Source organism: Pongo pygmaeus, chromosome 13 (genome assembly GCF_028885625.2).
Source record: "Pongo pygmaeus isolate AG05252 chromosome 13, NHGRI_mPonPyg2-v2.0_pri, whole genome shotgun sequence".
Lineage (NCBI taxonomy): Eukaryota > Metazoa > Chordata > Mammalia > Primates > Hominidae > Pongo > Pongo pygmaeus.
In genome coordinates, this window is record NC_072386.2 from 35,582,983 (window position 1) to 35,609,471 (window position 26,489).

The 26,489-nt window shown below is 43.6% G+C and overlaps 1 protein-coding gene across 6 annotated transcripts in view; it reads right to left on the reverse strand.

The window, feature by feature from the left end:
* MTAP (methylthioadenosine phosphorylase) overlaps window positions 1–26,075 on the reverse strand; it is a 138,952-nt gene extending 112,877 nt beyond the window's left edge. The window contains exons 1-4 of one of the 6 annotated variants that reach the window (XM_054500600.2): window positions 25,585–25,759; window positions 12,831–12,917; window positions 11,581–11,639; window positions 10,154–10,321 (exon numbers count right to left, since the gene is read on the reverse strand). In XM_054500600.2, the coding sequence (XP_054356575.1) occupies window positions 10,154–10,321; window positions 11,581–11,639; window positions 12,831–12,917; window positions 25,585–25,617 (347 nt within the window). In that variant the 5' untranslated portion in view covers window positions 25,618–25,759. Of the gene's footprint in view, window positions 1–10,153; window positions 10,322–11,580; window positions 11,640–12,830; window positions 12,918–24,787; window positions 25,337–25,417 lie in introns of those variants that run through there. The other 5 variants (XM_054500598.2, XM_054500599.2, XM_054500601.2 and 2 more) reach the window with 5 other exon arrangements.
* Window positions 26,076–26,489: the final 414 nt, after the last annotated feature.

Consider the following 26,489-nt stretch of genomic DNA (forward strand, 5'->3'; position numbering starts at 1 on the left):
CAAGATCCCACAAAAGGCACTTGTTAGAGACTTTGAACTTCTAAGGAAACATTAAGAAGGCAGGTTATCCATATGTCTCATAAACAGAAAAATAGTAGAAGATCTTAAGGTTACCTGGCTAAGATAGAATGAAACCAGATCTGATGGCAATACCTGTTCTCTTTCTAGTCTCCATCTTCTGACCCAACTGCTTTCTTGAAAGAGCCAGTAAGTGAAACATCTACATTTAAGACATGTGAATAAAAGATCTGGGAAATGCAACAGCATATAGTTATACCGTTTAAGTAACAAATTAACTCAAGGCTCAGTGCCCAATTCAGACTTTACAGTATCATCTGTAATACTTTATAAATCTGGATCATCCTGAATATGGAGTTTTGTATTCAGCTCTATTTAGCAATCATATTATAATCATTTTCTTAAACTATTATCTCCAAACACATGGACGTTGACAGCCATTGAGAATTTGATCAAGATGTCTCCAAAACACAAACTCCAGGCTATCTCTCTATTCAAATGACTATGTTCAAGCCCTCAAAAAATACTGACAGAGCAAAGATGGGCCAGGAACTGTTGTGGGTGTTGGTGATATGGTACAAACAGGGCAGACAGTGCCTTTGATCTCACATGGCTTATATTCTAGAGGGAAACAGGTCACAAATATATAATGTCAGGTATAAATACATGATAAGGACATAACTCAGGGTGAGAAACATGTAACCATTTTAGTCTAACCCCATTATTTATTAGGTTGAACGACATGAAACTGCTGATATTCAACCATTTCTAACCTATAGAATGGGCAATTTCAAAACAGTTTCATTCCATCAGGAAACAACCAAGAATGCTTCTGATGGAATGGAAATTATAATGAATCCCTGAAAGGCAGAAGCCACAGTGGCCTGGACTGGACAACCCTCTCTCCCATAGCAGAAGCTCTAGGAGAGGGCTGTGAGTGCAGTAAGCTCAGAGATAAGTGATGGGAGGAGCAGCATGGACTGAGGTGGTAGCCAGGGTGACTGGACGGGGGACTGTGGAAGGATCCCCAAATGATTTAACTCTGCGCTACTCCCCACTCTCCATCCAGCCCAGGAGGCTCCAGTCTTCACCCAGAGCATTCTAAGAGGCAATTATTTCTACCAGGAATAGGGGAGGGGGTGGCCCTAGTACAGCGGCCCCTAATCTTTTTGTCACCAGGGGCTGATTTCATGGAGGACAATTTTTCCACAGAGAGGGTCGGGGGGATGGTTTCAGGATGAAACTCTTCCACCTCAGATCATCAGGCATTAGTTAGATTTTCATAAGGAGTGCACAACATAGATCCCTTGCATGTGTAGTTCACAATTGGGTTCCTGCTCCTATGAGACTCTAATGCTGCTGCTGATCTGACAGGATGGGGAGCTCAGGCGGTAATGCTCACTCTCGCCCCACGGCTCACCTTCTTCTGTGCAGCCTGGTTCCTAACAAGCCACAGGGGTGGGGGATCCCTGACCTAGAGACCACCACTTTCCCTTGTGATTTCAACTACTTCTAAATGCAGAAAAGGTCCAAAAACTTCGCAGTCTATTATTGTTGTTTTTTTGGGGGGTAAAGGAACAATATATATTACTTGTGCAGTTAAATAATAATAATAATAATAATAATAATAATAATAATAAACAAAACCCTAGCACCTCTGGCACCTGATTGATCGCATTATGAAGAGACAACTGGACATCACATGCCTTCTGACAGGATGCAGAAGGAAGGATCCTTGCCAAGAATTCAAACCTGGTTCTGATCAGGCCACCAGAACTAAATCCAGTTTATAGCAAACACAGGGGCCAGGAGAAGACACTAAATGACACTTGATACAATTAGTAACATCCAGAATGTGGATGGGCAGTAAAAGGAAAAGGAAAAAAGAAGGTGGAATCTTCCAGACTAGAAGGCTTATTAAGCTTATGTGTGTAATGAGTGGACCCTTATTTGAATAAATCAACTATTAAAAAAAAGTTCATGAGACAATACAGAGAACTTTCTAGATATCTAATACTAAGGAAATACTAATTTATGCTCTTTTTAAAAAAAAAAAAAAGAAAATGTTCTCTTGAAGCTAGGAATTAGGAACTTAAAGAGTCCCTGATTATTATTCTTTTGTGTATATGTTTAAAAATTCCCATAATATAAAGAGACAGCCTATAGATATGAAAAAAAATGTTTACAAACCATACCTCCGATAAGGGGTTAATACCCAAAATACGTAAGGAAACTAAATGAAAGAAAGTTCCAAAAACACAACCTGATTAAAAAAATAGGCAAAGGACTTGAATAGACATTCCTCAAAAGAAGACACATAAACGGACAACAGCTGTATGAAAAATGCTCAACATCACTAATCATCAGGAAAATGCAAATAAAAACCACAATAAGATATCACCTCACACCTGAATGGCTTTTTTCCTGTCACCCAGGCTGGAGTGCAGTGGTGCATTCATGAATCATTCTAGCCTTGACCTCCCAGGCTCAAGCGATTCTCCCACCTCAGTCTCCTAAGCATCTGGGACAACGGGTGTATACCAACATACCTGGCTAATTTTTGTTTTATTTTTTATAGAGACAAGGTCCCACTATGTTGCCCAAGCTGGTCTCAAACTTCCGGGCTCAAGCAATCCTCTTGCTTCCACCTCTCGAAGTGCTAGGATTACAGGCGTGAACCACTGCGCCAGGCCACAATGGCCATTATCAAAATGACAAAACAAAGTAAGTGTTGATGAGGATGTGACAAAAACAGAACCCTTGTATACTGCTGGTAGGAATATAAATTAATACAGCCATTACTAAAACTCCCCCCAAAACTGAAAATATCAACTACCACATGATCCAAGAATCCCATCTCAGAGTGTATAAGGAAATGAAATTTTATGTCAAAAAAGACATCAGCACTTCCATGGTCCCTGTAGCATTATTCACAATAGCCAAGATATGGAAGCAACATAAACGTCCATCAACAGATGAACAGATAAAGAAAATGTGGTAGAGGCGGTTCCAAGATGGCCTAATAGGAACAGCTCCAGTCTACAGCTCCCAGCATGAGCAATGCAGAAGACAGGTATTTCTGCATTTCCAACTGAGGTACCGGGTTCATCTCACTGGGGCTTGTCGGACAGTGGGTGCCAGACAGTGGGTGCAGCCCATCGAGTGTGAGCCGAAGCAGGGCGAGGCATTGCCTCACCTGGGAAGCGTAAGGGGGCAGGGAATTCCCTTTCCTAGCAAAGGGAAGGGGTGACAGACGGCACCTGGAAAATCGGGTCACTCCCACCCTAATACTACGCTTTTCCAGTGGTCTTAGCAAACGGCACACCAGGAGATTATATCCCGTGCGTAGCTCGGAGGGTCCCATGCCCACAGAGCATCGCTTATTGCTAGCACAGCAGCCTGAGATCGAACTGCAAGGTGGCAGCGAGGCTGGGGGATGGGTGCCCGCCATTGCTGAGGCTTGAGTAGGTAAACAAAGTGGCCGGGAAGCTCGAACTGGGTGGAGCCCACCACAGCTCAAGGAGGCCTGCCTGCTTATGTAGACTCTACCTCTGGGGGTAGGGCATGGCCGAACAAAAGGCAGCAGAAACCTCTGCAGACTTAAATGTCCCTGTCTGACAGCTTTGAAGAGAGCAGTGGTTCTCCCAGCACGGAGTTTGAGATCTGAGAATGGACAGACTGCCTCCTCAGGTAGGTCCCTGACCCCCGAGTAGCCTAACTGTGAGGCACTCCCCAGTACGGGCAGACTGACACCTCACACGGCCGGGTACCTCTCTGAGATGAAGCTTCCAGAGGAACGATCAGGCCGGAACATTTGCTGTTCAGCAACATTCGCCGTTTTGCAGCCTCCGCTGCTGATACCCAGGCAAACAAGGTCTGGAGTGGACCTCCAGCAAACTCCAACAGACCTGCAGCTGAGGGTCCTGACTGTTAGAAGGAAAACTAACAAACAGAAAGGACATCCACACCAAAACCCCATCTGTATGTCACCATCATCAAAGACCAAAGGTAGATAAAACCACAAAGATGAGGAAAAAATAGAGCAGCAAAGCTGAAAATTCTAAAAATCAGAGCATCTCTCCCCCTCCAACGGAACACAGCTCCTCGCCAGCAATGGAACGAAGCTGAATGGAGAATGACTTTGACGAGTCAAGAGAAGGCTTCAGACAATCAAACTTCTCTGAGCTAAAGGAGGAAGTTTGAACCCAACGCAAAGTAGCTAAAAACCTTGAAAAAAGATTAGGCAAATGGCTAACTAGAATAACCAGTGTAGAGAAGTCCTTAAATGACCTGATGGAGCTGAAAACCATGGCACGAAAACTACGTGACGAATGCACAAGCCTCAGTAGCCGATTCCATCAACTGGAAGAAAGGGTATCAGTGATTGAAGATCAAATGAATGAAATGAAGCGAGAAGTTTAGAGAAAAAAGAGTAAAAAGAAATGAACAAAGCCTCCAAGAAATATGGGACTATGTGAAAAGACCAAATCTACATCTGATTGGTGTACCGGAAAGTGATGGGGAGAATGGAACCAAGTTGGAAAACATTCTGCAGGATATTATCCAGGAGAACTTCCCCAACCTAGCAAGGCAGGCCAACATTCAAATTCAGGAAATACAGAGAATGCCACAAAGATACTCCTCAAGAAGAGCAACTCCAATACACATAATTGTCAGATTCACCAAAGTTGAAATGAAGGAAAAAATGTTAAGGGCAGCCAGAGAGAAAGGTCGGGTTACCCACAAAGGGAAACCCATCACACTAACAGCAGATCTCTCGGCAGAAACTCTACAAGCCAGAAGAGAGTGGGGGCCAATATTCAACATTCTTAAAGAAAAGAATTTTCAACCCAGAATTTCATATCCAGCCAAACTAAGCTTCATAAGAGAAGGAGAAATAAAATCCTTTACAGACAAGCAAATGCTGAGAGATTCTGTCACCACCAGGACTGCCCTAAAAGAGCTCCTGAAGGAAGCACTAAACGAGCTCCTGAAGGAAGCACTAAACGAGCTCCTGAAGGAAGCACTAAACATGGAAAGAACAACTGGTACCAGCCTCTGCAAAAACATGCCAAAATGTAAAGACCATCGATGCTAGGAAGAAACTGCATCAACTAACGACCAAAATAACTAGCTAACATCATAATGACAGGATCAAATTCACACATAACAATATTAACCTTAAATGTAAATGGGCTAAATGCTCCAATTAAAAGACACAGACTGGTAAATTGGATAAAGAGTCAAGACCCATCAGTGTGCTGTATTCAGGAGACCCAACTCACGTGCAGAGACACACATAAGCTCAAAATAAAGGGATTGAGGAAGATCTACCAAGCAAATGGAAAACAAAAAAAGGCAGGGGTTGCAATCCTAGTCTCTCATAAAACAGACTTTAAACCAACAAAGATCAAAAGAGACAAAGAAGGCCATTACATAATGGTAAAGGGATCAATTCAACAAGAAGAGCTAACTATCTTAAATATATATGCACCCAACACAGGAGCCCAGATTCATAAAGCAAGTCCTTAGAGATCTACAAAGAGACTTACACTCCCACACAATAATCATGGGAGACTTTAACACCCCACTGTCAACATTAGACAGATCAATGACACAGAAAGTTAACAAGGATATCCAGGAATTGAACTCAGCTCTGCACCAAGTGGACCTAATAGACATCTACAGAACTCTCCACCCCAAATCAACAGAATATACATTCTTCTCAGCACCACATCACACTTATTCCAAAATTGACCACATAGTTGGAAGTAAAGCTCTCCTCAGCAAATGTAAAAGAACAGAAATTATAACAAACTGTCTCTCAGACCACAGTGCAATCAAACTAGAACTCAGGATTAAGAAACTCACTCAAAACTGCTCAACTACATGGAAACTGAACACCCTGCTCCTGAATGACTACTGGGTACATAACGAAATGAAGGCAGAAATAAAGATGTTCTTTGAAATCAACGAGAACAAAGACACAACATACGAGAATCTCTGTGACACATTTAAAGCAGTGTGTAGAGGGAAATTTATAGCGCTAAATGCCCACAAGAGAAAGCAGGAAAGATCTAAAATTGACACCCTAACATCACAATTAAAAGAACTAGAGAAGCAAGAGCAAACGTTCAAAAGCTAGCAGAAGGCAAGAAATAACTAAGATCAGAGAAGAACTAAAGAAGATAGAGACACAAAAAACCCATCAAAAAATCAATGAATCCAGGAGTTGGTTTTTTGAAAGGATCAACAAAATTGATAGACCACTAGCAAGACTAATAAAGAAGAAAAGAGGGAAGAATCAAATAGATGCAATAAAAAATGATAAAGGGGATATCACCACCGATCCCACAGAAATACAAACTACCATCAGAGAACACTATAAACACCTCTATGCAAATAAACTAGAAAATCTAGAAGAAATGGATAAATTCCTGGACACATGCACCCTCCCAAGACTAAACCAGGAAGAAGTTGAATCCCTGAATAGACCAATAACAGTTTCTGAAGTTGAGGCAATAATTAACAGGCTACCAACCAAAAAAAGCCCAGGACCAGATGGATTCACAGCCGAATTCTACCAGAGGTACAAGGAGGAGCTGGTACCATTCCTTCTGAAACTATTTCAATCAATAAAAAAAGAGGGAATCCTCCCTAACACATTTTATGATGCCAACATCATCCTGATACCAAAGCGTGGCAGAGACACAACAAAAAAAAGAGAATTTTAGACCAATATCCCTGATGAACATCGATGCAAAAATCCTCAATAAAATACTGGCAAACCGAATCCAGCAGCACATCAAAAAGCTTATCCATCATGATGAAGTGGGCTTCGTCCCTGGGATGCAAAGCTGGTTCAACATACACAAATCAATAAACGTAATCCAACATACAAACAGAACCAAAGACAAAAATCACATGATTATCTCAACAGATGCAGAATAGGCCTTTGACAAAATTCAACAATGCTTCATGCTAAAAACTCTCAATAAATTAGGTACTGATGGGATGTATCTCAAAATAATAAGAGCTATTTATGACAAAACCACAGCCAATATCATACTGAATGGGCAAAAACTGGAAGCATTCCCTTTGAAAACTGGCACAAGACAGGGATGCCCTCTCTCACCACTCCTATTCAACATAGTGTTGGAAGTTCTGGCCAGGGCAATCAGGCAGGAGAAAGATATAAAGGGTATTCAATGAGGAAAAGAGGAAGTCAAATTGTCCCTGTTTGCAGATGACATGATTGTATATTTAGAAAACCCCATCGTCTCAGCCCAAAATCTCCTTAAGATGAAAAGCAACTTCAGCAAAGTCTCAGGATACAAAATCAACATGCAAAAATCACAAGCATTCTTATACACCAATAACAGACAGAGAGCCAAATCATGAGTGAACTCCCATTCACAATTGCTTCAAAGAGAATAAAATACCTAGGAATGCAACTTACAAGGGATGTGAAGGATCTCTTCAAGGAGAACTACAAACCACTGCTCAACGAAATAAAAGAGGATACAAACAAATGGAAGAACATTCCATGCTCATGGATAGGAAGAATCAATATCGTGAAAATGGCCATATTGCCCAAGGTAATTTATAGATTCAATGCCATCCCCATCAAGCTACCAATGACTTTCTTCACAGAATTGGAAAAAACTACTTTAAAGTCCATATGGAACCAAAAAAGAGCCCACATTGCCAAATCAATCCTAAGCCAAAAGAACACAGCTGGAGGCATCACGCTACCTGACTTCAAACTATACTACAAGGCTACAGTAACCAAAACAGCATGGTACTGGTACCAAAACAGATATAGACCAATGAAACAGAACAGAGCCCTCAGAAATACTACCACACATCTACAAGCATCTGATCTTTGACAAACCTGACAAAAACAAGCAATGGGGAAAGGATTCCCTATTTAATAAATGGTGCTGGGAAAACTGGCTAGCCATGTGTAGAAAGCTGAAACTGGATCCTTTCCTTACACCTTATACAAAAATTAATTCAAGATGGATTAAAGACTTAAATGGTAGACCTAAAACCATAAAAACCCTAGAAGAAAACCTAGGCAATACCATTCAGAACATAGGCACGGGCAAGGACTTCATGTCTAAAACACCAAAAGCAATGGCAACAAAAGCCAAAATTGACAAATGGGATCTAATGAAACTCAAGAGCTTCTGCACAGCAAAAGAAACTACCATCAGAGTGAACAGGCAACCTACAAAATGGGAGAAAATTTTTGCAATCTACTCATCTGACAAAGGGCTAATATCCAGAATCTACAATGAACTCAAACAAATTTACAAGAAAAAAATCAAACAACCCCACCAAAAAGTGGGCAAAGGATATGAACAGACACTTCTCAAAAGAAGACATTTATGCAGCCAAAAGACACGTGAAAAAATGCTCATCATCACTGGCCATCAGAGAAATGCAAATCAAAACCACAATGAGATATCATCTCACACCAGTTAGAATGGTGATCATTAAAAAGTCAGGAAACAACAGGTGCTGGAGAGGATGTGGAGAAACAGGAACACTTTTACACTGTTGGTGGGACTGTGAACTAGTTCAACCATTGTGGAAGACAGTGTGGCGATTTCTCAAGGATCTAGAATTAGAAATACCATTTGACCCCGCCATCCCATTACTGGGTATATATCCAAAGGATTATAAATCATGCTGCTATAAAGGCACATACACACGTATGTTTATTGCGGCACTATTCACAATAGAAAAGACTTGGAACCAACCGAAATGTCCATCAACGACAGAGTGGATTAAGAAAATGTTGCACATATGCACCATGGAATACTATGCAGCCATAAAAAAGGATGAGTTCATGTCCTTTGTAGGCACATGGATGAAGCTGGAAACCATCATTCTCAGCAAACTATCGCAAGGACAAAAAACCAAACACCGCACGTTCTCACTCATAGGTGGGAACTGAACAATGAGAACACTTGGACACAGGAAGGGGAACATCACACACCAGGGCCTCTTGTGGGGTTGGGGGAGTGGGGAGGGAAAGCATCAAGAGATATACCCAATGTAAATGACGAGTTAATGGGTGCAGCACACCAACATGGCACATGTACACATATGTAACAAAGCTGCACGTTGTGCACATGTACCCTAGAACTTAAAAGTATAATAATAAAAAAAAAAAAAAAAAGAAAATGTGGTACATATACACAACGGAATACCATTTAGCCTTAAAAGAGAATGCAACTCTGTCAATTGCCACAACATGGGTGAACCTGGAGGACATTATGTTAAGTGAAATAAACCAGCCACAGAAAGACAAATACTGCATGATCTCACCTATATGTGGAATCTAACTAAGTCAAACTCATAGAAGTAAAGAGTAGAAAGGTTACCAGGGGCTGGGGTTTGGGGAGACATTGATCAAAGCACAAAATTTCAGTTAGACAGGAGGAATAAGTTTTTGAGATTATACTGCATGGTGATTATCGCTAATGACAATGTATTATGTATTTCAAAATTGTTAAAGTAAAAATCAAATGTTCCCACCACTAAAGATGATATGTGGGGTAATATGTTAATTAGCTTTGCTAATCATTGTACAATGCATACATATATCAAAATATAATGTTATACCTCATATATACATTTATCATTTGTCAATTAAAATTAAAAAACAAAAACTCACAATGAAAAGCTTAACACAGGCTGGGTGCGGTGGCTCACGCCTGTAATCCCAGCACTTTGCACTTTGGGAGGCCAAGTCGGCTGATCTCCTGATTCAAGACCAGCCTGCCCAATATGATGAAACTCCATCTCTACTAAAAATACAAAAATTAGCTGAGCATTGTGGCATGTGCCTGCAGTCCCGGCTACCTGGGAGGCTAAGACAAAAGAATTGCTTGAACCTGGGAGGCGGAGGTTTCAGTGAGCTGAGTTCATGTCACTGCACTCCAGCCCAGGAGACAGAGTGAGGTTCCGTCTCAAAAAAAAAAAAAGAAAAGAAAAAAAAAAAAAAAGGCAAGCAAGTCTGTGGCCCTGCCCTCCCAGTTTCCCTGCCGGTTCCCACGCATCGTCCATTTGAGCTGAAAATGACCGGCTACATTAGCCTAAAGCATTTTGTATGACTGCTTACCTGTCAATGAACTGATCAACAATGACAATATCGCCAGGCTGAATCTCCTCCCTCAAGGAGCCACAAGCTGTGGTCACTATGACATGTGTACAGCCCTCTTCCTTCAAAGCCCAGATGTTCGCCTGGTAGTTGACCTTTGAAGGCATGATGGTGTGCTGCCTTCCATGCCTATAGAAGGAGAGAAGAAACTGTTAACTCGTGACGAGTACACCACCAATTGTTTTCTCCTAGAGTCTAGAAAAAATTAAGTGATTCTCTAGCAATGACCACAGACTAACACAGGGGGTCTCCTAGAACCCACTCCAGTGAGCAACTAAAATTTAGGTTCACTGGATTCGGAGAAGCCACTTCTGTTTCAAAAATGTAGAGTGGCAGACAGACCCTAGCGTGGACCCCACTGTCATGCTCTGTATAAAGTGTCAGTGAACCTGGGACTTGCATCCAGCCAATAGAAAAATGGTAAACGTGCTATAAGTCACTCCCACGATTAGGCTCTACCTTGCAAGCATGCACGAGAGATTCTCCTGCCGGCCTCCTGCATGCTTGCAAGGTACAGCTTAACCATGGAGGTGACTTCTAGCACCTTTGCCATATCCTAATAGCAAGAAGCAAGCTGCAGTCAAGTGAACAACAGCCTGTGGAGCAGGCCACACGGCAGGGAATGTGAACCACCTCTAGGAGCCAAAGGCCTCCGCCCTGTAACTTCTAGGGAGTGAATTCTCCTACAACCACACGAGCTTGAACAAGGACCTCAAGCTCCAGATGAGGACTCAGTCCCTGAATATGCCTTGTAAGGCCTTGTGCAACCCCAAGCAGACGACTGGCTAAGCTGTGCCAGACTTCTGACCAACAGGAACTGGGAGATGATGTGTGCTCTTTTAAGCTGCTAAATTTGTGGTAATTTGTTACACAACAGTAGAGAACTCATACATGTATCTTGTCTAACTTCTAACAATGGGATAAAAATGACTTGGCCTCCTCTGTAATATGGAGCAGCACCAGCCTCCTTAAGGAAACAACAGCACAGACACAAGTAACCCACTTCAGAAGCCCTAAGCCCACTTCCCACAGACATATAACTACTACTTGCAAGAGGTCATTAATGATGCATTGTTTTTCTTTATCTTTATAAGAAGGGGGAAAAAATTGAACAAAACATTTCTTCTTGCAGTTAGAACTAAAACCAGAGCTTTGATTTTAGTCATCTGATCTACTTTCCCAATCTAAGGGGCAAGAGCATGAGATCTTTGATCTCCTAAGTCAATATAACTTAACCAAAAATGAAACATTGTAAATAAAGGTTACTAAGATGTTCTGATTCTGCCAACATATAAAAGCTCATACCTGTATCTTTACTCTTTCCAGAATTTAAGTTAAATTTAAATTATCCTTTAGTAGTAACATCCAAAAAGCTTAAAATACCATACCTTGCAAGAAGGACGCAATCAACATTTTTTATCTTCCCCAAAATTAAGGCATCAGATGGCTGCATGCAATGAAAAAATGACATTTAACTCAGTGATTTAAAAACAGGTATGTAAATTAAAATTGTTCAACCACAACAGGACTCATGGAATCTGAAGAGTCTGAGGATACAACTTAGAGAAGAGGCAAGATCTGATTATCAATATAATCATTTAATCAATTACTTATTCATCCTCTGCAGGCATAGATTCACAGGACTCAAGGTTACCATGGGCACCTGTGTAGGTACCATTTAGTCAGATCTATTTGTAACGAGTACCCCAGGGAACTCTGATGGTAGACTGGTCAAATTTAGATGTGTCAAGGTTATTGGGCAGGTTTGAGAACAGGTGTGAAGGTGAAAGGCAGAAAGGATAAGAAGCCACTGTCATGACATTAAGAATTCAGCACTGGAAATGTCTGCTTGTGTTAACCAGGTCTAAGATGATCATGGAAATGACTTGAGGTAACAAAGGCTGGAAAGATCCTTAGAACCGAGGGGTTTAAGAAAATGAACCAGGATGACTGCAGGACTGGGAGCACACAAGGTCAACCTAAGAATTTAGCTGAAAAGGAGGGTTTGGTTGGGACAGCCAGATAGAGAGATCTTACAGAAGGACCAGAGGACGTAGCAATATGGAATTAGGAGAATGCAGACACCCTCACCCTGGCCTAGGCTGAGTGACATGGGCTTGGAGAACAAGCAACCTCTCCTATAAAAGGAGGAGCGTTTTATTTCTAGCTCAGTTACACATTCAACTAACATCAGGTATGTTCTCATTCCCCAAAACAATTCTTTCCACTCAAATGCCACTTCGTAACAATAATTCATCCTATTAGTCATCAGCCTGTCCCCTAATTAGTGTGGTGTGACCTATTGGCCACAAATTAGAAGATTTGAATGTAGAGTTGAAAAGTACAGTCTGAAATCAGTCTGTGGTCTGAAATGAGTATCTGATTTCCAGCAACAGAATGAGTAGTGGCTCACATACTCAGTAGCCATTTTCTCAAAACATCAAAGTCTGAGGCACCCATCAGACACCTTCTCAGCTGATGGAACCCAGAAGCAGAACTTCTGGCCCTCTCTGCTGGGAGCAGACAGCCCTGGGCTGCCAAAACAAAAGCAATTCTTTTTTTTTTTTTTTTAATTCAAAAATCAAGCCAGCAAGGAGAAATGAAAAAACTAACATGTCTCCACAAGTTGGATATTAACCTTGCCAAATGGAGTATCCACATATTTTTCAGTTCTTCCTTCTAAAATTTCTGGATCATCCAGGCCTGTTCCACCAATTATTCCAATCTAAGAGAGAAAAAGACAGAGAAGATTATTGTATTTGGTAATTTTTATTAGAAATAAAATTCTAAGCAAATTCATTTATTCATATGCTCTTCTCCATTCCTGCCAAGCCCTAGTTATTTTTTTGAAATCTGAAAATTACTGAATATCAATCAACAAATATTTCAAAGCCTTCCATAAAAATCAACAAACATTTGAAGGCCTTCTATATTCTATAAATAACCAAAACATAAGGCACCTTTTTGGACTACATCACATTTACTTCTGACTGTCTGAATTACAAGTCAGCATAGAGAGGCACTTTAACCAACTCAAGTTAGAAAATCAAACCTAAAAGTAGGCAAATATGGTAGTGGAAAGTACCTTCTGATCAATTTTGTTTCTCTGTCAAATGGACTACAGAGTAAAGAATGTTCAGAAGACTGCTGGGATATAAAATATTAAGTATTCCATTTGGTATTGATTTCTCCTCACTGTTCAATTTGATAAAGAAATGAGAGACTATCTTTCCCACGCCATTAGAATCACAGAGCTAGGAGAGAATGCAGACAGAGGAGACTGAAATTGCATGAAAAGTTACCCGCATATACATTTATGAAAACAATCATTCATATATGTATGCAAATTCATATTTATATATTGCAAATATACATATAGCATACTCATGTATATTACTCAGTAAATACATTTATGCAAATATAAGTAAGTAATTCAAAAGGTAGTTATAAGTTTTTTTTAAGTTCATGCATTGTATTGCATTTTTCAGAGATTATCTTGAAAGTCCTTGTCTGAGTTAAAGAAACCTAGCACTACCCTCTGACAGTTGATCTAATTTGATGATTAAGAAAGACAAACAAGAACAATTACAAAAATAAATAAATATTAACTAAACTGTTAAAACTAAAAATAAGTAACACATCATTAGGGAAATTTCCTTGGGCTGGTACTTCCTAAAGGAGAGAGTAAACAGTGCCAGGCTAACTTTATTAGAAACCTAATTAATGCGAAGTGACCTGAGCATTGTTGTTTTTCAATGAAAAGCTTTAAATCTATTGTCACAAGGGTAACTAAATAAAATAAAGTAGGCCTCAAGAAAAAAATTCCAGAGTTAAGAATTCAGTGAACACTGAATTAAATAATTTTCAGGTCAGGTTACACAAGCTGAGTCCTATCAACACGTAAAAAAAATGGTTACCTTTCTGGCTCAGTTTCCTGAAAAAAATAAAACACAAAAAAACAAAAGCAACAACAACAAAAAACAAATAAGAAAATAAGGACAATTAACAAGAAAATAAGGACAATTTCTTATATGAGTATGCTATGTGTATATTTACAATATATAAATATGAATTTGCATACATAAGGAAAGTGAGGTTTTTACTGAAGAACTCCGCCTGTTTCCCATGACATGGTTACATAATTTGTGACTGTCCACCACAATTTCCTTAAGTGGCGAAGCCAGGCTTTGATGTTGGCGCCATCTTGTGGAGGTATATTATTAAAACCACCGCAGGTTAACATACTTTATGTCAACGAACTTAACATTATTGTTAAAGAGTAACCAGTATTATAGCTTTCAAATCAACAGAGGTGTTCACTTAAGTCAATACATTTAAATAACGGCACTTCAATAGAAAATAACAAAAATTCATACTGTTTTAGGAAATCCCAATCCTTCCTTAGCCTGGCTTCTCCATCTTATCCTTCATTCCGTGGACCTCTGAAGCACCACAAGTCATGAGGAGGCTAAGAAACCATCCAGCCCATGTCCTCACCTGGGTCACAGATATGAACTGCTGACTCTGAAATTACTCTCAGCCAACTACCTGGGGATTCAGCTACTAGCTTTTTAACTTATCACCACTTTGACCTGGCTGTTTCTGTGTGTTCCCTGAGCCATGGCATCTCAGATTCTGGATTCAACACTGGATGCTTGGGATCAAATACACAAATCGAGTTGGGCTTTGTTTGGAGCCACCCTCTGAGTTTAGGTGAACTTGCCCAGCATTGTAGCAGTTGTTGAGAAGTGCTAACCAGGTGTCCCGCTGAAATTCAGAGCCCCTGAGCTCACTCTCAGCAACTCCAAGCTTCACTCTGCACCACCTGGCTGCATAATGACTCTGCACTGGGTAGCTGGCAACTCAGCCCTCAGCAAGGAACATGTAGTAGCCCTGGACATGAAAGCAAGAGTGGCTACTGCTCTGGAATGATCTGCAGGCAAGCCCATCCAGTCACTTAACTAGGTCCAGTTGTTTACGGAAACCCACATTGTGCAAGGGATACAGGGACATGTGTAGCAACTGAGTCCCGCCATCCCAGGAAACTGGACTTCTAAGATGGAGGCCAGCAGGGCCAAGATGTGGCCAATGTCGCCACCTGCTGGCTCCACAGCAAAGTACAACTGGGATGAAGTACCCAAGCACTGATGGCCCAATTCTATCCACATTCCTTTGAGTCTCTAAGTTTGTGTCAACTCAGGACTGCCTTAGTAATAAAGCAACTGTGTCTGTGGACTTACATGTTAAAGGCACTGTGCTAAGTGCTTCAGTGGCCTTACCTTATTTCATCAGGACCATAAGATGGGCCCTATAGAATGTTACCCGTTTTGCAAACGAAGAAAGAGAAGCACAAAAATTAAAAACCTCGTCCAAGGGCAAATCATAAGGAGCAAAGCTGGGATAGAAATCTAGGTCTTTCAGGCTTAACCACTATGATGTGCCCTCTCCCAATATCCCCTGGAGTCCTTCATAACATTACACCTTATTAGAAAAGTTTTTTTGTCTCCATGTTATGAGGCAACATGCTCAGAGAGGTCAAGTTCATGACGAAGGTCACAGAACAAGCACAGAAACAGTGACTCCAGGTATCTGAGTGAATCATCTCAAAGGGGAGGAAAACTCTTTCTCAATGACCTCATCCACCCTCAGGAAACAATGACCAGACCTTGCCAGGCCTCCTGGACGGGAAGCGTCAGTCCTCAGTCCAGTTAATTCTAGACTGTGTAGGAAATGTGTTCAAGACCTGAGATGGAATTTCTGCCCAGCCAGGACTTCTTTATTACACAAGATAGAGTTCTGAAATAGGGAGTCAATCAAGGTCCTTGACAGATTTTAAAAGCTAGTGGCTCATGCCACACTTTTCCACTGACTGACCATCAAACCAAACTTCTCAAAACTAGACCTTCTGCACTGATAATAAATACAGCTCTCTGTGACATCTGCTTCAGAATCCTAAAGCTGCCCACACCTATCTACAGTTACTTGAACCACCTGGTGTCTGCAACCATGAGTGGGGTCACCATCTGTCTGCACTTCCCTGGCCAACTCAATGCTGACTTGCAGAAGCTGGCCGTGAACATGGTCCTATTCCCCCACCTGCACTTCATGTATGGCTTCCCCCTGCTGACCAGCCGGGACAACCAGCAGTACTGGGCCCTCATGATGCGTGAGCCCACTTGGCAGTTGTTTGATGCCAAGAATATGATGGCTGCCTGCAACCTCTGCCATGGCTGCTACCTAAAGGTAGCTGCCATGTTCAGGGGCCACATGTCCATGAAGGAGGTGGACAGGCAAATGCTTAATGCCCAAAACATGAACAGCAGCTACTTTGTTGGTTGGATCCCCCAAGATATAGAAACAGCTGTGTGTGACTTCCCACCCTGGGGGCTAAAGATGTCCGGTCACCTTCACTGGCAACAACACTGCTATCTAGGATCTGATCAAGTGCATCTCAGAGCAGTTCACAGGTGTATTTCGGTGCAAAGCTTTCCTGTACTGGTACACGGGTGAGGGCATGGACGAGATGGAATTCACCGAGGCTGAGAGCAACATGAACGACCTGGTGTCTGAGTACCAGCAGTAGCAGGAGGCCACAGCTGAGGAGGAAGAAGAGTTTGAGTGAGCCAAGGAGGAGGTAGGTGGCCTAGAGCCTTCTGTTACTGTGTAAAGGGTGGAAGTGGTGTGAACCATTTATTCACACACAATCTGTTCTATGACAGCCATGTCTTACTGTATGTGCACTTGCTGTTGTGTCTTGACATCACATGTTCTAAAGACACCCCAAAGAAAGCATTTTCATAGTGAAAAAAAAATTTTTTTTTGTTCAAGAGCAAAGGAATCCAAGGGTCTGACTTCTCTGAGACTGTGAAAGCATTTATCCAAATACCAGCTCACTTGGTCAGAACAGTTACTTCTAGCAATGTGGAAAGGGTGCATACTAGCCCCTACTCTGTCTATTTCCACTAGTACCTAGCTACAAGAGATTTTACCAACCCTTCTTTGTCCCAGAAACCATTCACCATCACTTTGAGGCCTGGGTGTACTGCCGTAAGGAACCCAGCACTCTATAATGGCATTCTCAAAATACCATGACCCCAAGCGGTTGAGACTAGCTCATGCCAGGGAGATGGGCTGCCTCTGAGTGCCTCAAGCTCATAAGGTAAGCGAGCCAGAGGTGGAGCTGGCACAGCCCGATCTGAGCATTGCAGTCTTTTAGCTCTGGTTGCCATAACAATTTTGGCAAGCACAGCAGATGGAAGCCTTCATTATTAGGCTGACATGGCTTTGAAGCCTGTCAGGGCCTTGCAAAATCCTGGAAGCCTAGCTGTATGGGAGGGAGCAACCAACTGTCTCAGGCTGTGAAGACTGTTAAAAACCTGCAATAGGGTCCACAGGGATAGCTGGGGGCTCCATCTCTGACAAGACACCCCCTCTGTAGGCCACCCTTGTAGGTAATGGTTATGGATGGAATTGTGTCTCCCCTAAGTTCATATGTTGAAGTTCCAACTCTCAGTACCTCAGAATGTGACTGTATTTGCCGTTTTTAAAGAGGTAATTCAGATCAAATGAGGTCACCGGGATGGGCCCTAATGCAGTATACCTCATGTTATGGTTTGAATGTGGTCATCTTCAAAACTCATGTTGAGGCTTGGTCCCCAAATATAGTGATGCTGGGAGGTAGTACCTTTAAGAGGAGTTTGAGTCATGAGTCATGGTAATACTCCACCCCCATTAAGGGATTAATGCAGTCCCAGGGGAGGGTGTTCTTGCTCTCATTGGGTTGGACTAGTTCCAGTGAGAGTGGGTTGTTATGAAGCAAAGTTTGTCTCTCTCTTTTTTGTTTCCTTTTCCTATCTCCCTCGTCTCCCTTTCATTTCTTTTAAATAAACCTCTTCTCTTTATAAATTACCCTGTCTCAGGTATTGTGTTACAGCAACAGAAAACAGACTAAGAAAACTGTTGTCCTTATAAGAGACTGGGATGTAACCACATACAGAGGGAAGACCCTGTGAAGACAAATGCAGAACATTGCCATCTACAAGCCAAGACTGACCTTACAAGAAATCCACCTTGATCTCGCCTTGATCCTCGACTTCTAACCTCCAGCGCTGTAAGGAGACAATGCTTCTGTTGCATAAGCTACCCAGTCTGTAGTGCTTTGTTATAGCAGTCCTAGCGAACTCATACAGTGACTCTATATTTTAGTCAGAGAAGCTTGGATGATGCAAGCGCTCAAAACATCCATGGTTTTTATTTGACCAAACGCCCCTTGCAAAGTACGGATACCAGTCTAAAGGGCAGACACCCTCTTAAAGACACACTTCACCTGCTGAAATGGCCAGATATTTTTAGAGGAGGGTTTTCCCTAATGCATACTTTGTTAGAGCTCTCCTATGCTTGTGGAGCAACAGTGGGACCCACCCACCCTCCTGAGCCAGCTGCTGGATACTAGGACATTCCCCCTCTCCAGCTTTCAATACCAGAGCCCAGGCCCCAGGGATTCTGATTAGTTGGGCAAGGCGTAGTTTGTTTTTAAAGCTCCGCAGGTGGTTCTAAAGTGCCCTCAGAACTAAGCAACCTGCTCTAGGGCCTAGACCATAAATTTCTTTTTTTTTTTGAGACAGTCTCACTCTGTCGCCCAGACTGGAGTGCAGTGGTGCGATCTCGGCTCACTGCAAGCTCCGCCTCCCAGGTTCACACCATTCTCCTGCCTTAGTCTCCCAAGTAGCTGGGACTACAGGAGCCTGCCACCATGCCCGGCTAATTTTTTGTATTTTTAGTAGAGACGGGGTTTCACCGTGTTAGCCAGGATGGTCTCGATCTTCTGATCTTGTGATCCGCCTGCCTCGGCCTCCCAAAGTGCTGGGATTACAGGCATGAGCCACCGCGCCCGGCCCCTAGACCATAAATTTTTAAAACATGGGCTGAATGTGGCAAGCTGAACAATGCCCCTGTCCCAAAGAGATCCTAGCTACATCCTAATTCCCAGAACCTGGGAATGTTACCTCAAATATGATTAAATCCAGGATCTTCAGATGGGGAGATTATCCTAGATTATCTGGGTGGGACCTAAATGAAATCACAAGAAGGCAAGGTCAAATGAGGAAGAAAGTGATATAATGATACAAGCAGAGGGAGAGAAAAGGGGACATGATGTGGGGCCATGAGCCAAGAAGTGCTGGTGCCTCCAGAAGCTGAAAAAGGCAAGGAAATGGGTTTTCCCCATAAGCAACAGAAACTTATCTCCTCACAGTTCTGGAGGCTAGAAGTCCAACATTAAGGTGAGATTGGGATTGATTTCTTCTAAGGTCAGTCTCCTTGGCTTGTAGATGGCAACGTTCTCCATGTGTCTTCACATGGTCCTCCCTCTGTATGTGTCTGTGTCCCAATCTCTTATAAGCACAACAGTTTTCTTAGTCTGTTTTCTGCTGCTATAACAGAATACCTGAGACAGGGTAATTCATAAAGAAAAGAGGCTTATTTAGCTCATGGTTCTACAGGTTCAGAAGACTGAAAAAGGCAAGGAAATGGTTTTTCTAAGACGAACCAGCCTGATACACATGTTAATTTTAGCCCTGTAAGACTCATTTTGGATTTGTGGACTCCAGAACTGTAAGAGATTACGTTTGTGTGTGTGTGTGTTTTTTTTTTTTTTTTGGAAACAGAGTCTCACTTTGTCACCCAGGCTGCTGGAGTGCAGTGGTGAAATCTCAGCTCACTGCAGCCTCAACCTCCTGGGTTCAAGTGACCCTCCTGCCTCAGCCCCCAAGGAGCTGAACTACAAGTGTGCACCACCACACCTGGCTAATTTTTTTGCATTTTTTGCAGAGATGGGTTTCACCATGCTGCCCAGGCTGGTCTTGAACGCCTGAGCTCAAGCAATCTACCCACCTCAGCCTCCCAAAGTGCTATGATTACAGGCATGAGCCACCATGCTCGGCCTCATGTGTGTTGTCTTAAGCCACTCCATCTGTGAAAATTGTTATAGCAGCAACAGGAAACTATTACACTAAGGGAAGAACTTGTTAAAAATGTAGATGGCCACCCTTTCCAAAGCTCTCTAGGTCAGTGGCTGTCAAACTTCAGTGGACATCTGAATATTCTAAGGCTCGTCAACACCTAGATTGCTGGGCCCCAGCCCCAGAGTTTCTGATTCACTGGGACTGGGGTGGGGCCTATGAACTTGCATTTCTAGCAAATGACCAGGTGACATGAATGCATGACATGCTTTGAGGACCACTGCTTTAGATGCTTTTGAGGCACAGGCTGGAATGCCGTGACTACAACCACAGGTAAGGATCCAGAATCCACTGCATACAAACATTTTCCTTAACTGCTTCCTCAACTGTACCTATAAGGGTAAGATTTTTACTAATCCATACAATTATCAAGAGAATAAAGTGAAATAATGTATTACTATCAGTCACTGTTTCTGTATACCCTACCACTCCCGGCAAAAATAAAAAATCAAAATAAACTTCCTCAAAGCAACAAAAAAAGCCCTTATTTCCTCCTTTTACTCTGCTGAGCAGTACAAAACCTGGCTGCTCCTACCTCTCTTCAGCAGGTAGTCTTTTTTGGGATTTAGCCTTGGGGTCCTCAACTAAATGTCAAACAGCTCTCCTGGGAGTGTCTGGAAACAGGGCTATTTCTGGCTGTCATGACTAGGGGGAGTGCTACTGGCATTTCTGCGGAGGGGGTTAAGGGTTGTACTCCATGTCCTGCAATGCTTGGGACAGTCCTACAAAAGAAATAATTGTCCTGCCTAAAATGCACTCGTGTCCCTAGGCAAAAAAAATGAAGGCTTGTTGGTCATTTGATTTTCAACTGGGGCTTGCGGGTTGTCCTCAGTTTCAGATAGCCACACAAGGACTTTCAGGCTGAAGGCCCTTGAGGGCCACACTCGAGAAAGCAAAGCAGAGTGTAAAGGCCCATATTTCACAGTCTACAAACCATGACTTGTCCATCTCCCTTAATATCATTATGTTTGTAACTCACTACCAACCTACAATGGGACCATATCCCCTCCTTGTCACAGCAACCATGATTAACAAGTTGTTGTTATTATTACTATTATTATTATTTTGAGACAGGATCTTACTCTGTCGCCCAGGCTGGAGTGCAATGGCGCAGTCTCTGCTCACTGCAACCTCTGCCTCCTGGGCTCAAGGGATTCGCCTACCTTGGCCTCCTGAGTAGCTGGGATTACATGCGTGCAGCACTGTGCCTGGCTAATTTTTGTATTTTTTGTAGAGATGGGGTTTCACCATGTTGCCCAGGCTGGTCTTGAACTTCTGAGCTCAGGTAATCTGCCCAGCTGGGCCTCCCAAAGTGTTGGGATTACAGGCATGAGCCACTGCGCCTGGCCAAGTCTTATTTTTAATCTCCCAGAATGAAAGCTGGGAGGCTGCCCAGGGGAGCCATGGTACTCTGCAGGAGGCCTCCAGAATGCCCTCTATCTGGGTGCCAAAGACTGGTCTGGCCCTCTGTCAGGAATACCACCTGCCCTTGGCTGATGCTGGAGGACAATGTCACCCCGAGGTCCTCTCAGACAATGGCAGTGTTAATCCCATAGCCTCTGGCTCCTGCTGCCTCTCACCATGGCTACCCCCCAGGTAATATCCTCACTCCCTGCCTGGACCATCTCTCACTGCAGTGAACTACAAAAAAGACTGTTTGAATTACTCTCACTCCAGGTGGCTTCCTCCCTCCCTCAACCTGCCACCCACTCTGCTCCTACAGCAAAGAGGCCCCTCAGCATCCCAGCCTCTGGCCCCCTAACCAGCAGTATCTGGGTGGAAGGAATCCTACATTCACCCTCCTTGGCTCCAAGGAGTCACTCGTGGACCCTTATCGCCCACTTTGAAATGATCCACCAGTATCATCATCTTTTTGGTTTTCCAGGTCAAAAGCAGAAATCATCCTGTTCTTCTTCCTGCACTCCCCACATCTTACCCATCTCTCTGTTCTACCTGCAAATTCTATCCCCAATCTGATTATTCCTCACCACCTCCATGGCTCCCACCCTAGACTTCAGCCCCAGCACCAAGACTTCTGGCCTGATCTCTTAGCTCTTCCCCTGCCCACAGGCTATCCTGTACACAACAGCCAGGGTAATCATTTTGAAATGTAAATCAAATGCTACCTCCCACTCTTAACCCCTCAACAGTTTCCAAAACATTTAAAATCAAAATTCTTGATCACGGTCTACAAGGATGGCCTTATGAGCTGCGTCCACCCAATTCTCACTGTGCATCCGTGATTTCCATTCCTACTACACTGAGCTCACTTCTGCGACATCTTGGTTTTCGCTCTGCTACCCCCATCTCTCTCCTCAGGTCTTCACTTGGATCTTTATCCTTATTTTCACTATCAGCTTAAGTCCATTCAGGCTGCTATAACAAAGTATCTTAGGACTGGGTGGCTTATAAACAGCAGAAATTTCTCATAGTCTGGAGACTTGGCAAGTTCAAGTTCACAGCAGATTCAATGTCTGAGGAAGGCCCACATTTTGGCTCATAGATGGTGTCCTCTCACTTAGTAGAGGGAATAAGGCAGCTCTCTGGGGCCTCTTTTGTAAGGGCACTGCTTCCATTCATGAGGGCTCCACCTTTATGACCCAATCACGCCCAAAGGCCCCATCTTCTAATACCATCACATTGGCGATTAGGTTTCAACATACAGATTTTGGAGGCAGACTACTGCACAGCTTAAAATCCACCTCCCTAGGAGTCTTTTCTGACACCCCTCACCCAATGGAATCTTATTGCTGTTTCACTTTCATGTCAGTTGGTTTCCCACCCTGACTAGAATATAAACTTGAAGAAAATAAATAAAGGCCTCGCTTACTCAAAGCTGCATCCCCAGTGTCTAGCAGGTACTCAATAAATATTTTTGAACAGGATTTCACCAGTAGATGGCTAGATTTGAAAGATATGCCAAATATTATACTGCCAATCCAAAACTCAGTGGAATCTTTCACTTGCATGAGTTAACTGCACCTCTAAAATTGAGAATGAATTTAAGATCCACCCCCTGTTCATATCTCTATTTTAAGAAGAGAGGTACTTGGGCTGACATTAAACGAGTACCTAGAACTGGGCTGAGTGTGTTACATGTTACTGTATTTAAATCCAGCAACCTCTCAAAGGACCTGCCAGTGACATCAGTGGAGTTCAGACACACATGTGCCTCCTATACCTATACCTGGGTGGTGTCCAGCGGGCACTGGAGGCAGCCTGCTTTCTGCATGCACTCTGCCTCCCTCTTCAAAATGGACATTCTATCAAGTCACAAGAAAACAGGGCAGAGAGACCACACTTCAGATTTCAGAAATGCCTCACATCTAGTTGGTGGAATGCCAGGCTCTAGGCCCAATTCTGTCATTATCTAGGTCCAGCTGTGTAATTCTGGACACCTTAGCTGACCTTTCTGGGCCTCAACTTTACACCCGCAAAAGGGATTTGTGTGGCTATACGGATGGTCTTGAAGGAACACTCCAGCCCCATCATTCTATAATTTGGGAATAGGACGTGGTTTTTATTAACCTATTTTGCTGTGGACACTGGCACCTCACATTTTCTATACAGAGTGTTGCCTTAGAAGTCTGGGGAATACGGTGCTGGCATCATGGAATCTCTACAGCAAAGCTGTCATCTGTTCTAAACTAAAAGAGAAATCAGCAGGCACTCCTAGCACCACATGTACCTCTTAATTTTATATCCAGAAGCTTGCCAAGACCAAAAATACACATTATTCAATATTTACATCAGGTCTCTGAGAATCACATTGCCCATTCTGCACTTAAATGCACTGCATTAATTTGAAGAGAAACGGTGTGGCAGGGAGAATGCTAACCAGATTAAAGTAAGACTGTTTTAAACACCCTTTCTCCGTTTTTAATGGCACTTGAAGTGTATTCCTGCAAGGATAAGATGAAAAGTTGTGGCCTAATGATACCTAACACAATAACTTCATAATTGTTGGGGAAAAAATCATTCAAAATTAATCTCAGTTCCCCCACTTATAAGCACTACCACTTAATAAGCTTCTACCATGTGCAACATAGACAATATAATTCTAGCCCTCCTAGCAAATTCTGCAGTAAAATTCTCAGTTTATAGATGAGCACCTAAGAGAAGTCATACTTCACAGGAGTTTCATGAAAACCATTTCTGCCTTGTTTCCACCAAACAATGAAGGCAGGGGAGAGAGGCCTTCTATAAATATTTGCTGGATGCAAGATTCTTTTCAAAACGACAAAATAAGTTTCATATGTAAGTCTGGATGCAACACCCTTCACCATTCCTCTCATTCTAAGTGGCTCATTTAAACCTGGAAGGGCTTAATAAACTAATCTGGCTGATTGTACACTGACCGCAGAGATTCGCCTTCTCCCGGGAAAACTGCAGTCGAGTGTAGGGAATCGAGATACTTTGGAGAAGATCGCAGACCTTCCTATTCCATAGGCCAAAAATTTCTAAAAATCAAACAAGTTAACTGCGTTCTTAGCCAGTAATAAACTGCCTAGAAGAGGTCTTAAGTTTTATCATCAATTTTTCTTTATGTGCTGTAATTCTCTCTCGGAATACTAACCAGGAGATAAGTGTTTAAAACCCCAGGGAAGTCAGCTGCTACTCTCAGAACTCGTGCCCTCCTCAGCACAAAGCTTCCCACGGCACAGTGATCCATTGTATCAACGCCTCTCAGGGCCTAGGGCACAAGGAAATTGCAAGGCTGCAAAACAAAGCAGTTTCAAGCCAGAGGCCTCCAAACAGTGCAGCCCTAAAAACGGACGCCTGTACTCGTTTTCGAAGAAAGTCTCAGAATCCTTACAGTATTACGCTGCTGGGGAAAACTTCAGCAGTGAGAAGGCCTAAGTTTGGAGGAAAAAGAAGCCGGAAGCATACAAAAGAGCAAGTAACCAGTTCTCCCACGTGGGCCGCAGGCAGCAAGCAGAGTCAGAGAGCGGAAGCTGGAGTCCCGCAAGGCACCAGGAGACGGTCACAGAAGCTGCAGGCGCCCGGACACCTGCTGACTCCAGCCGGGTGTCTTTCTTGGGAGAAGAGTGGTTCTCAGGAATGGTGGCGGCATGGGCGCAGCCTCTCCCATCCATGATCCCTCTCTCTAAAGGGGTGCCTACGCCCTACGGGGTGCGGGTGCAGATACGCCAAAAGGTGTTGTGTGTGTGTTGGCGTGCGGCAGGGGGATCATTTGCAAGCGTACCCTCTCCTCGCGCGGGAAGTGAGTCCCGAGTGCCGCGCCCCAGTCCCTCCCCGCGGCTGCAGGGGCGCACGGGCCGGGCGCATGGCCCCGGAGGCTCGGTCCCCCGGGGCGGGGGCGAGAAGGCATCCGGCAGGGCGAACCGCTGCGGCTGGGAGGGCTCATCTCACCTTCACGGCGGTGGTGGTGGTGCCAGAGGCCATGTCTGCACGGTAAAGGAAGCTGCAGTGGGCGAGCGCTCGGGACTAAGGGAACCAAGCCAGCCACAGGCTGTGCCAACCTCACTGCGCGGGAGTGAGCAGTGCGGAGACCCGGGGCGGGCCTTGACTCCTCCTCTTCCTCCCCGGGACAGCTGGATTGGCTACTTGTGTGGGATCTCCCCCGCCACCCCTTCCCCAAATCGAAGTTCCCGCGTTCCGCCCCTTTTGCAGACCTTTCCGGTTCTCCAGGTTTTTGTCGTTTTTTTTTTCATCTCCAGTTATAACTAACGGATAATGATAATAATGGAGACCATTTATAGAGCGCTGTATTGTTCCAGACTGTGTGTTTTGCACTTTAATTGGCTTACTTAACTTTCGCTAAAACCCTATAAGGAAGAGCAGCACTTCCCGCTTGGCCCAATATTAGTGGCGTCGGAGGCCTCAGCTGCAAAATCTGGCCCGGCGGCATTCCAGAAGTTCTCGCGGGAGGGAGAATCCTCACCAAGGCGGGAACTGGCCGGCCACTGAGATTCTCTTAGGCAGCTAACGCCGGGCGGCCGCCGCGTGGGGGGGCATGGTTTGTCCTTCCTGCGGCTGCGAACCCACCGCGGGTTTGCGTATTTCCCTTGATTCCTGGAGGACAGAGCTGGGATGGACTTGACCCAAGACTTCAGGGATGACGAAAGGGAAATAAACAGTAACGTACTACTGGATAATCTTTCTGATTTACGAACTATGATTTACTCATCTTCAATTTGAGGGGCCGCTTTTAAGGGATGGAGACCTTGCGCAACTCCCAGTCTGGCTCTACCTGGCTGGGGGCATCTTTAACCCATTCTACGCCGGAGCGGCATCGAATACACCTGGATTCAGAA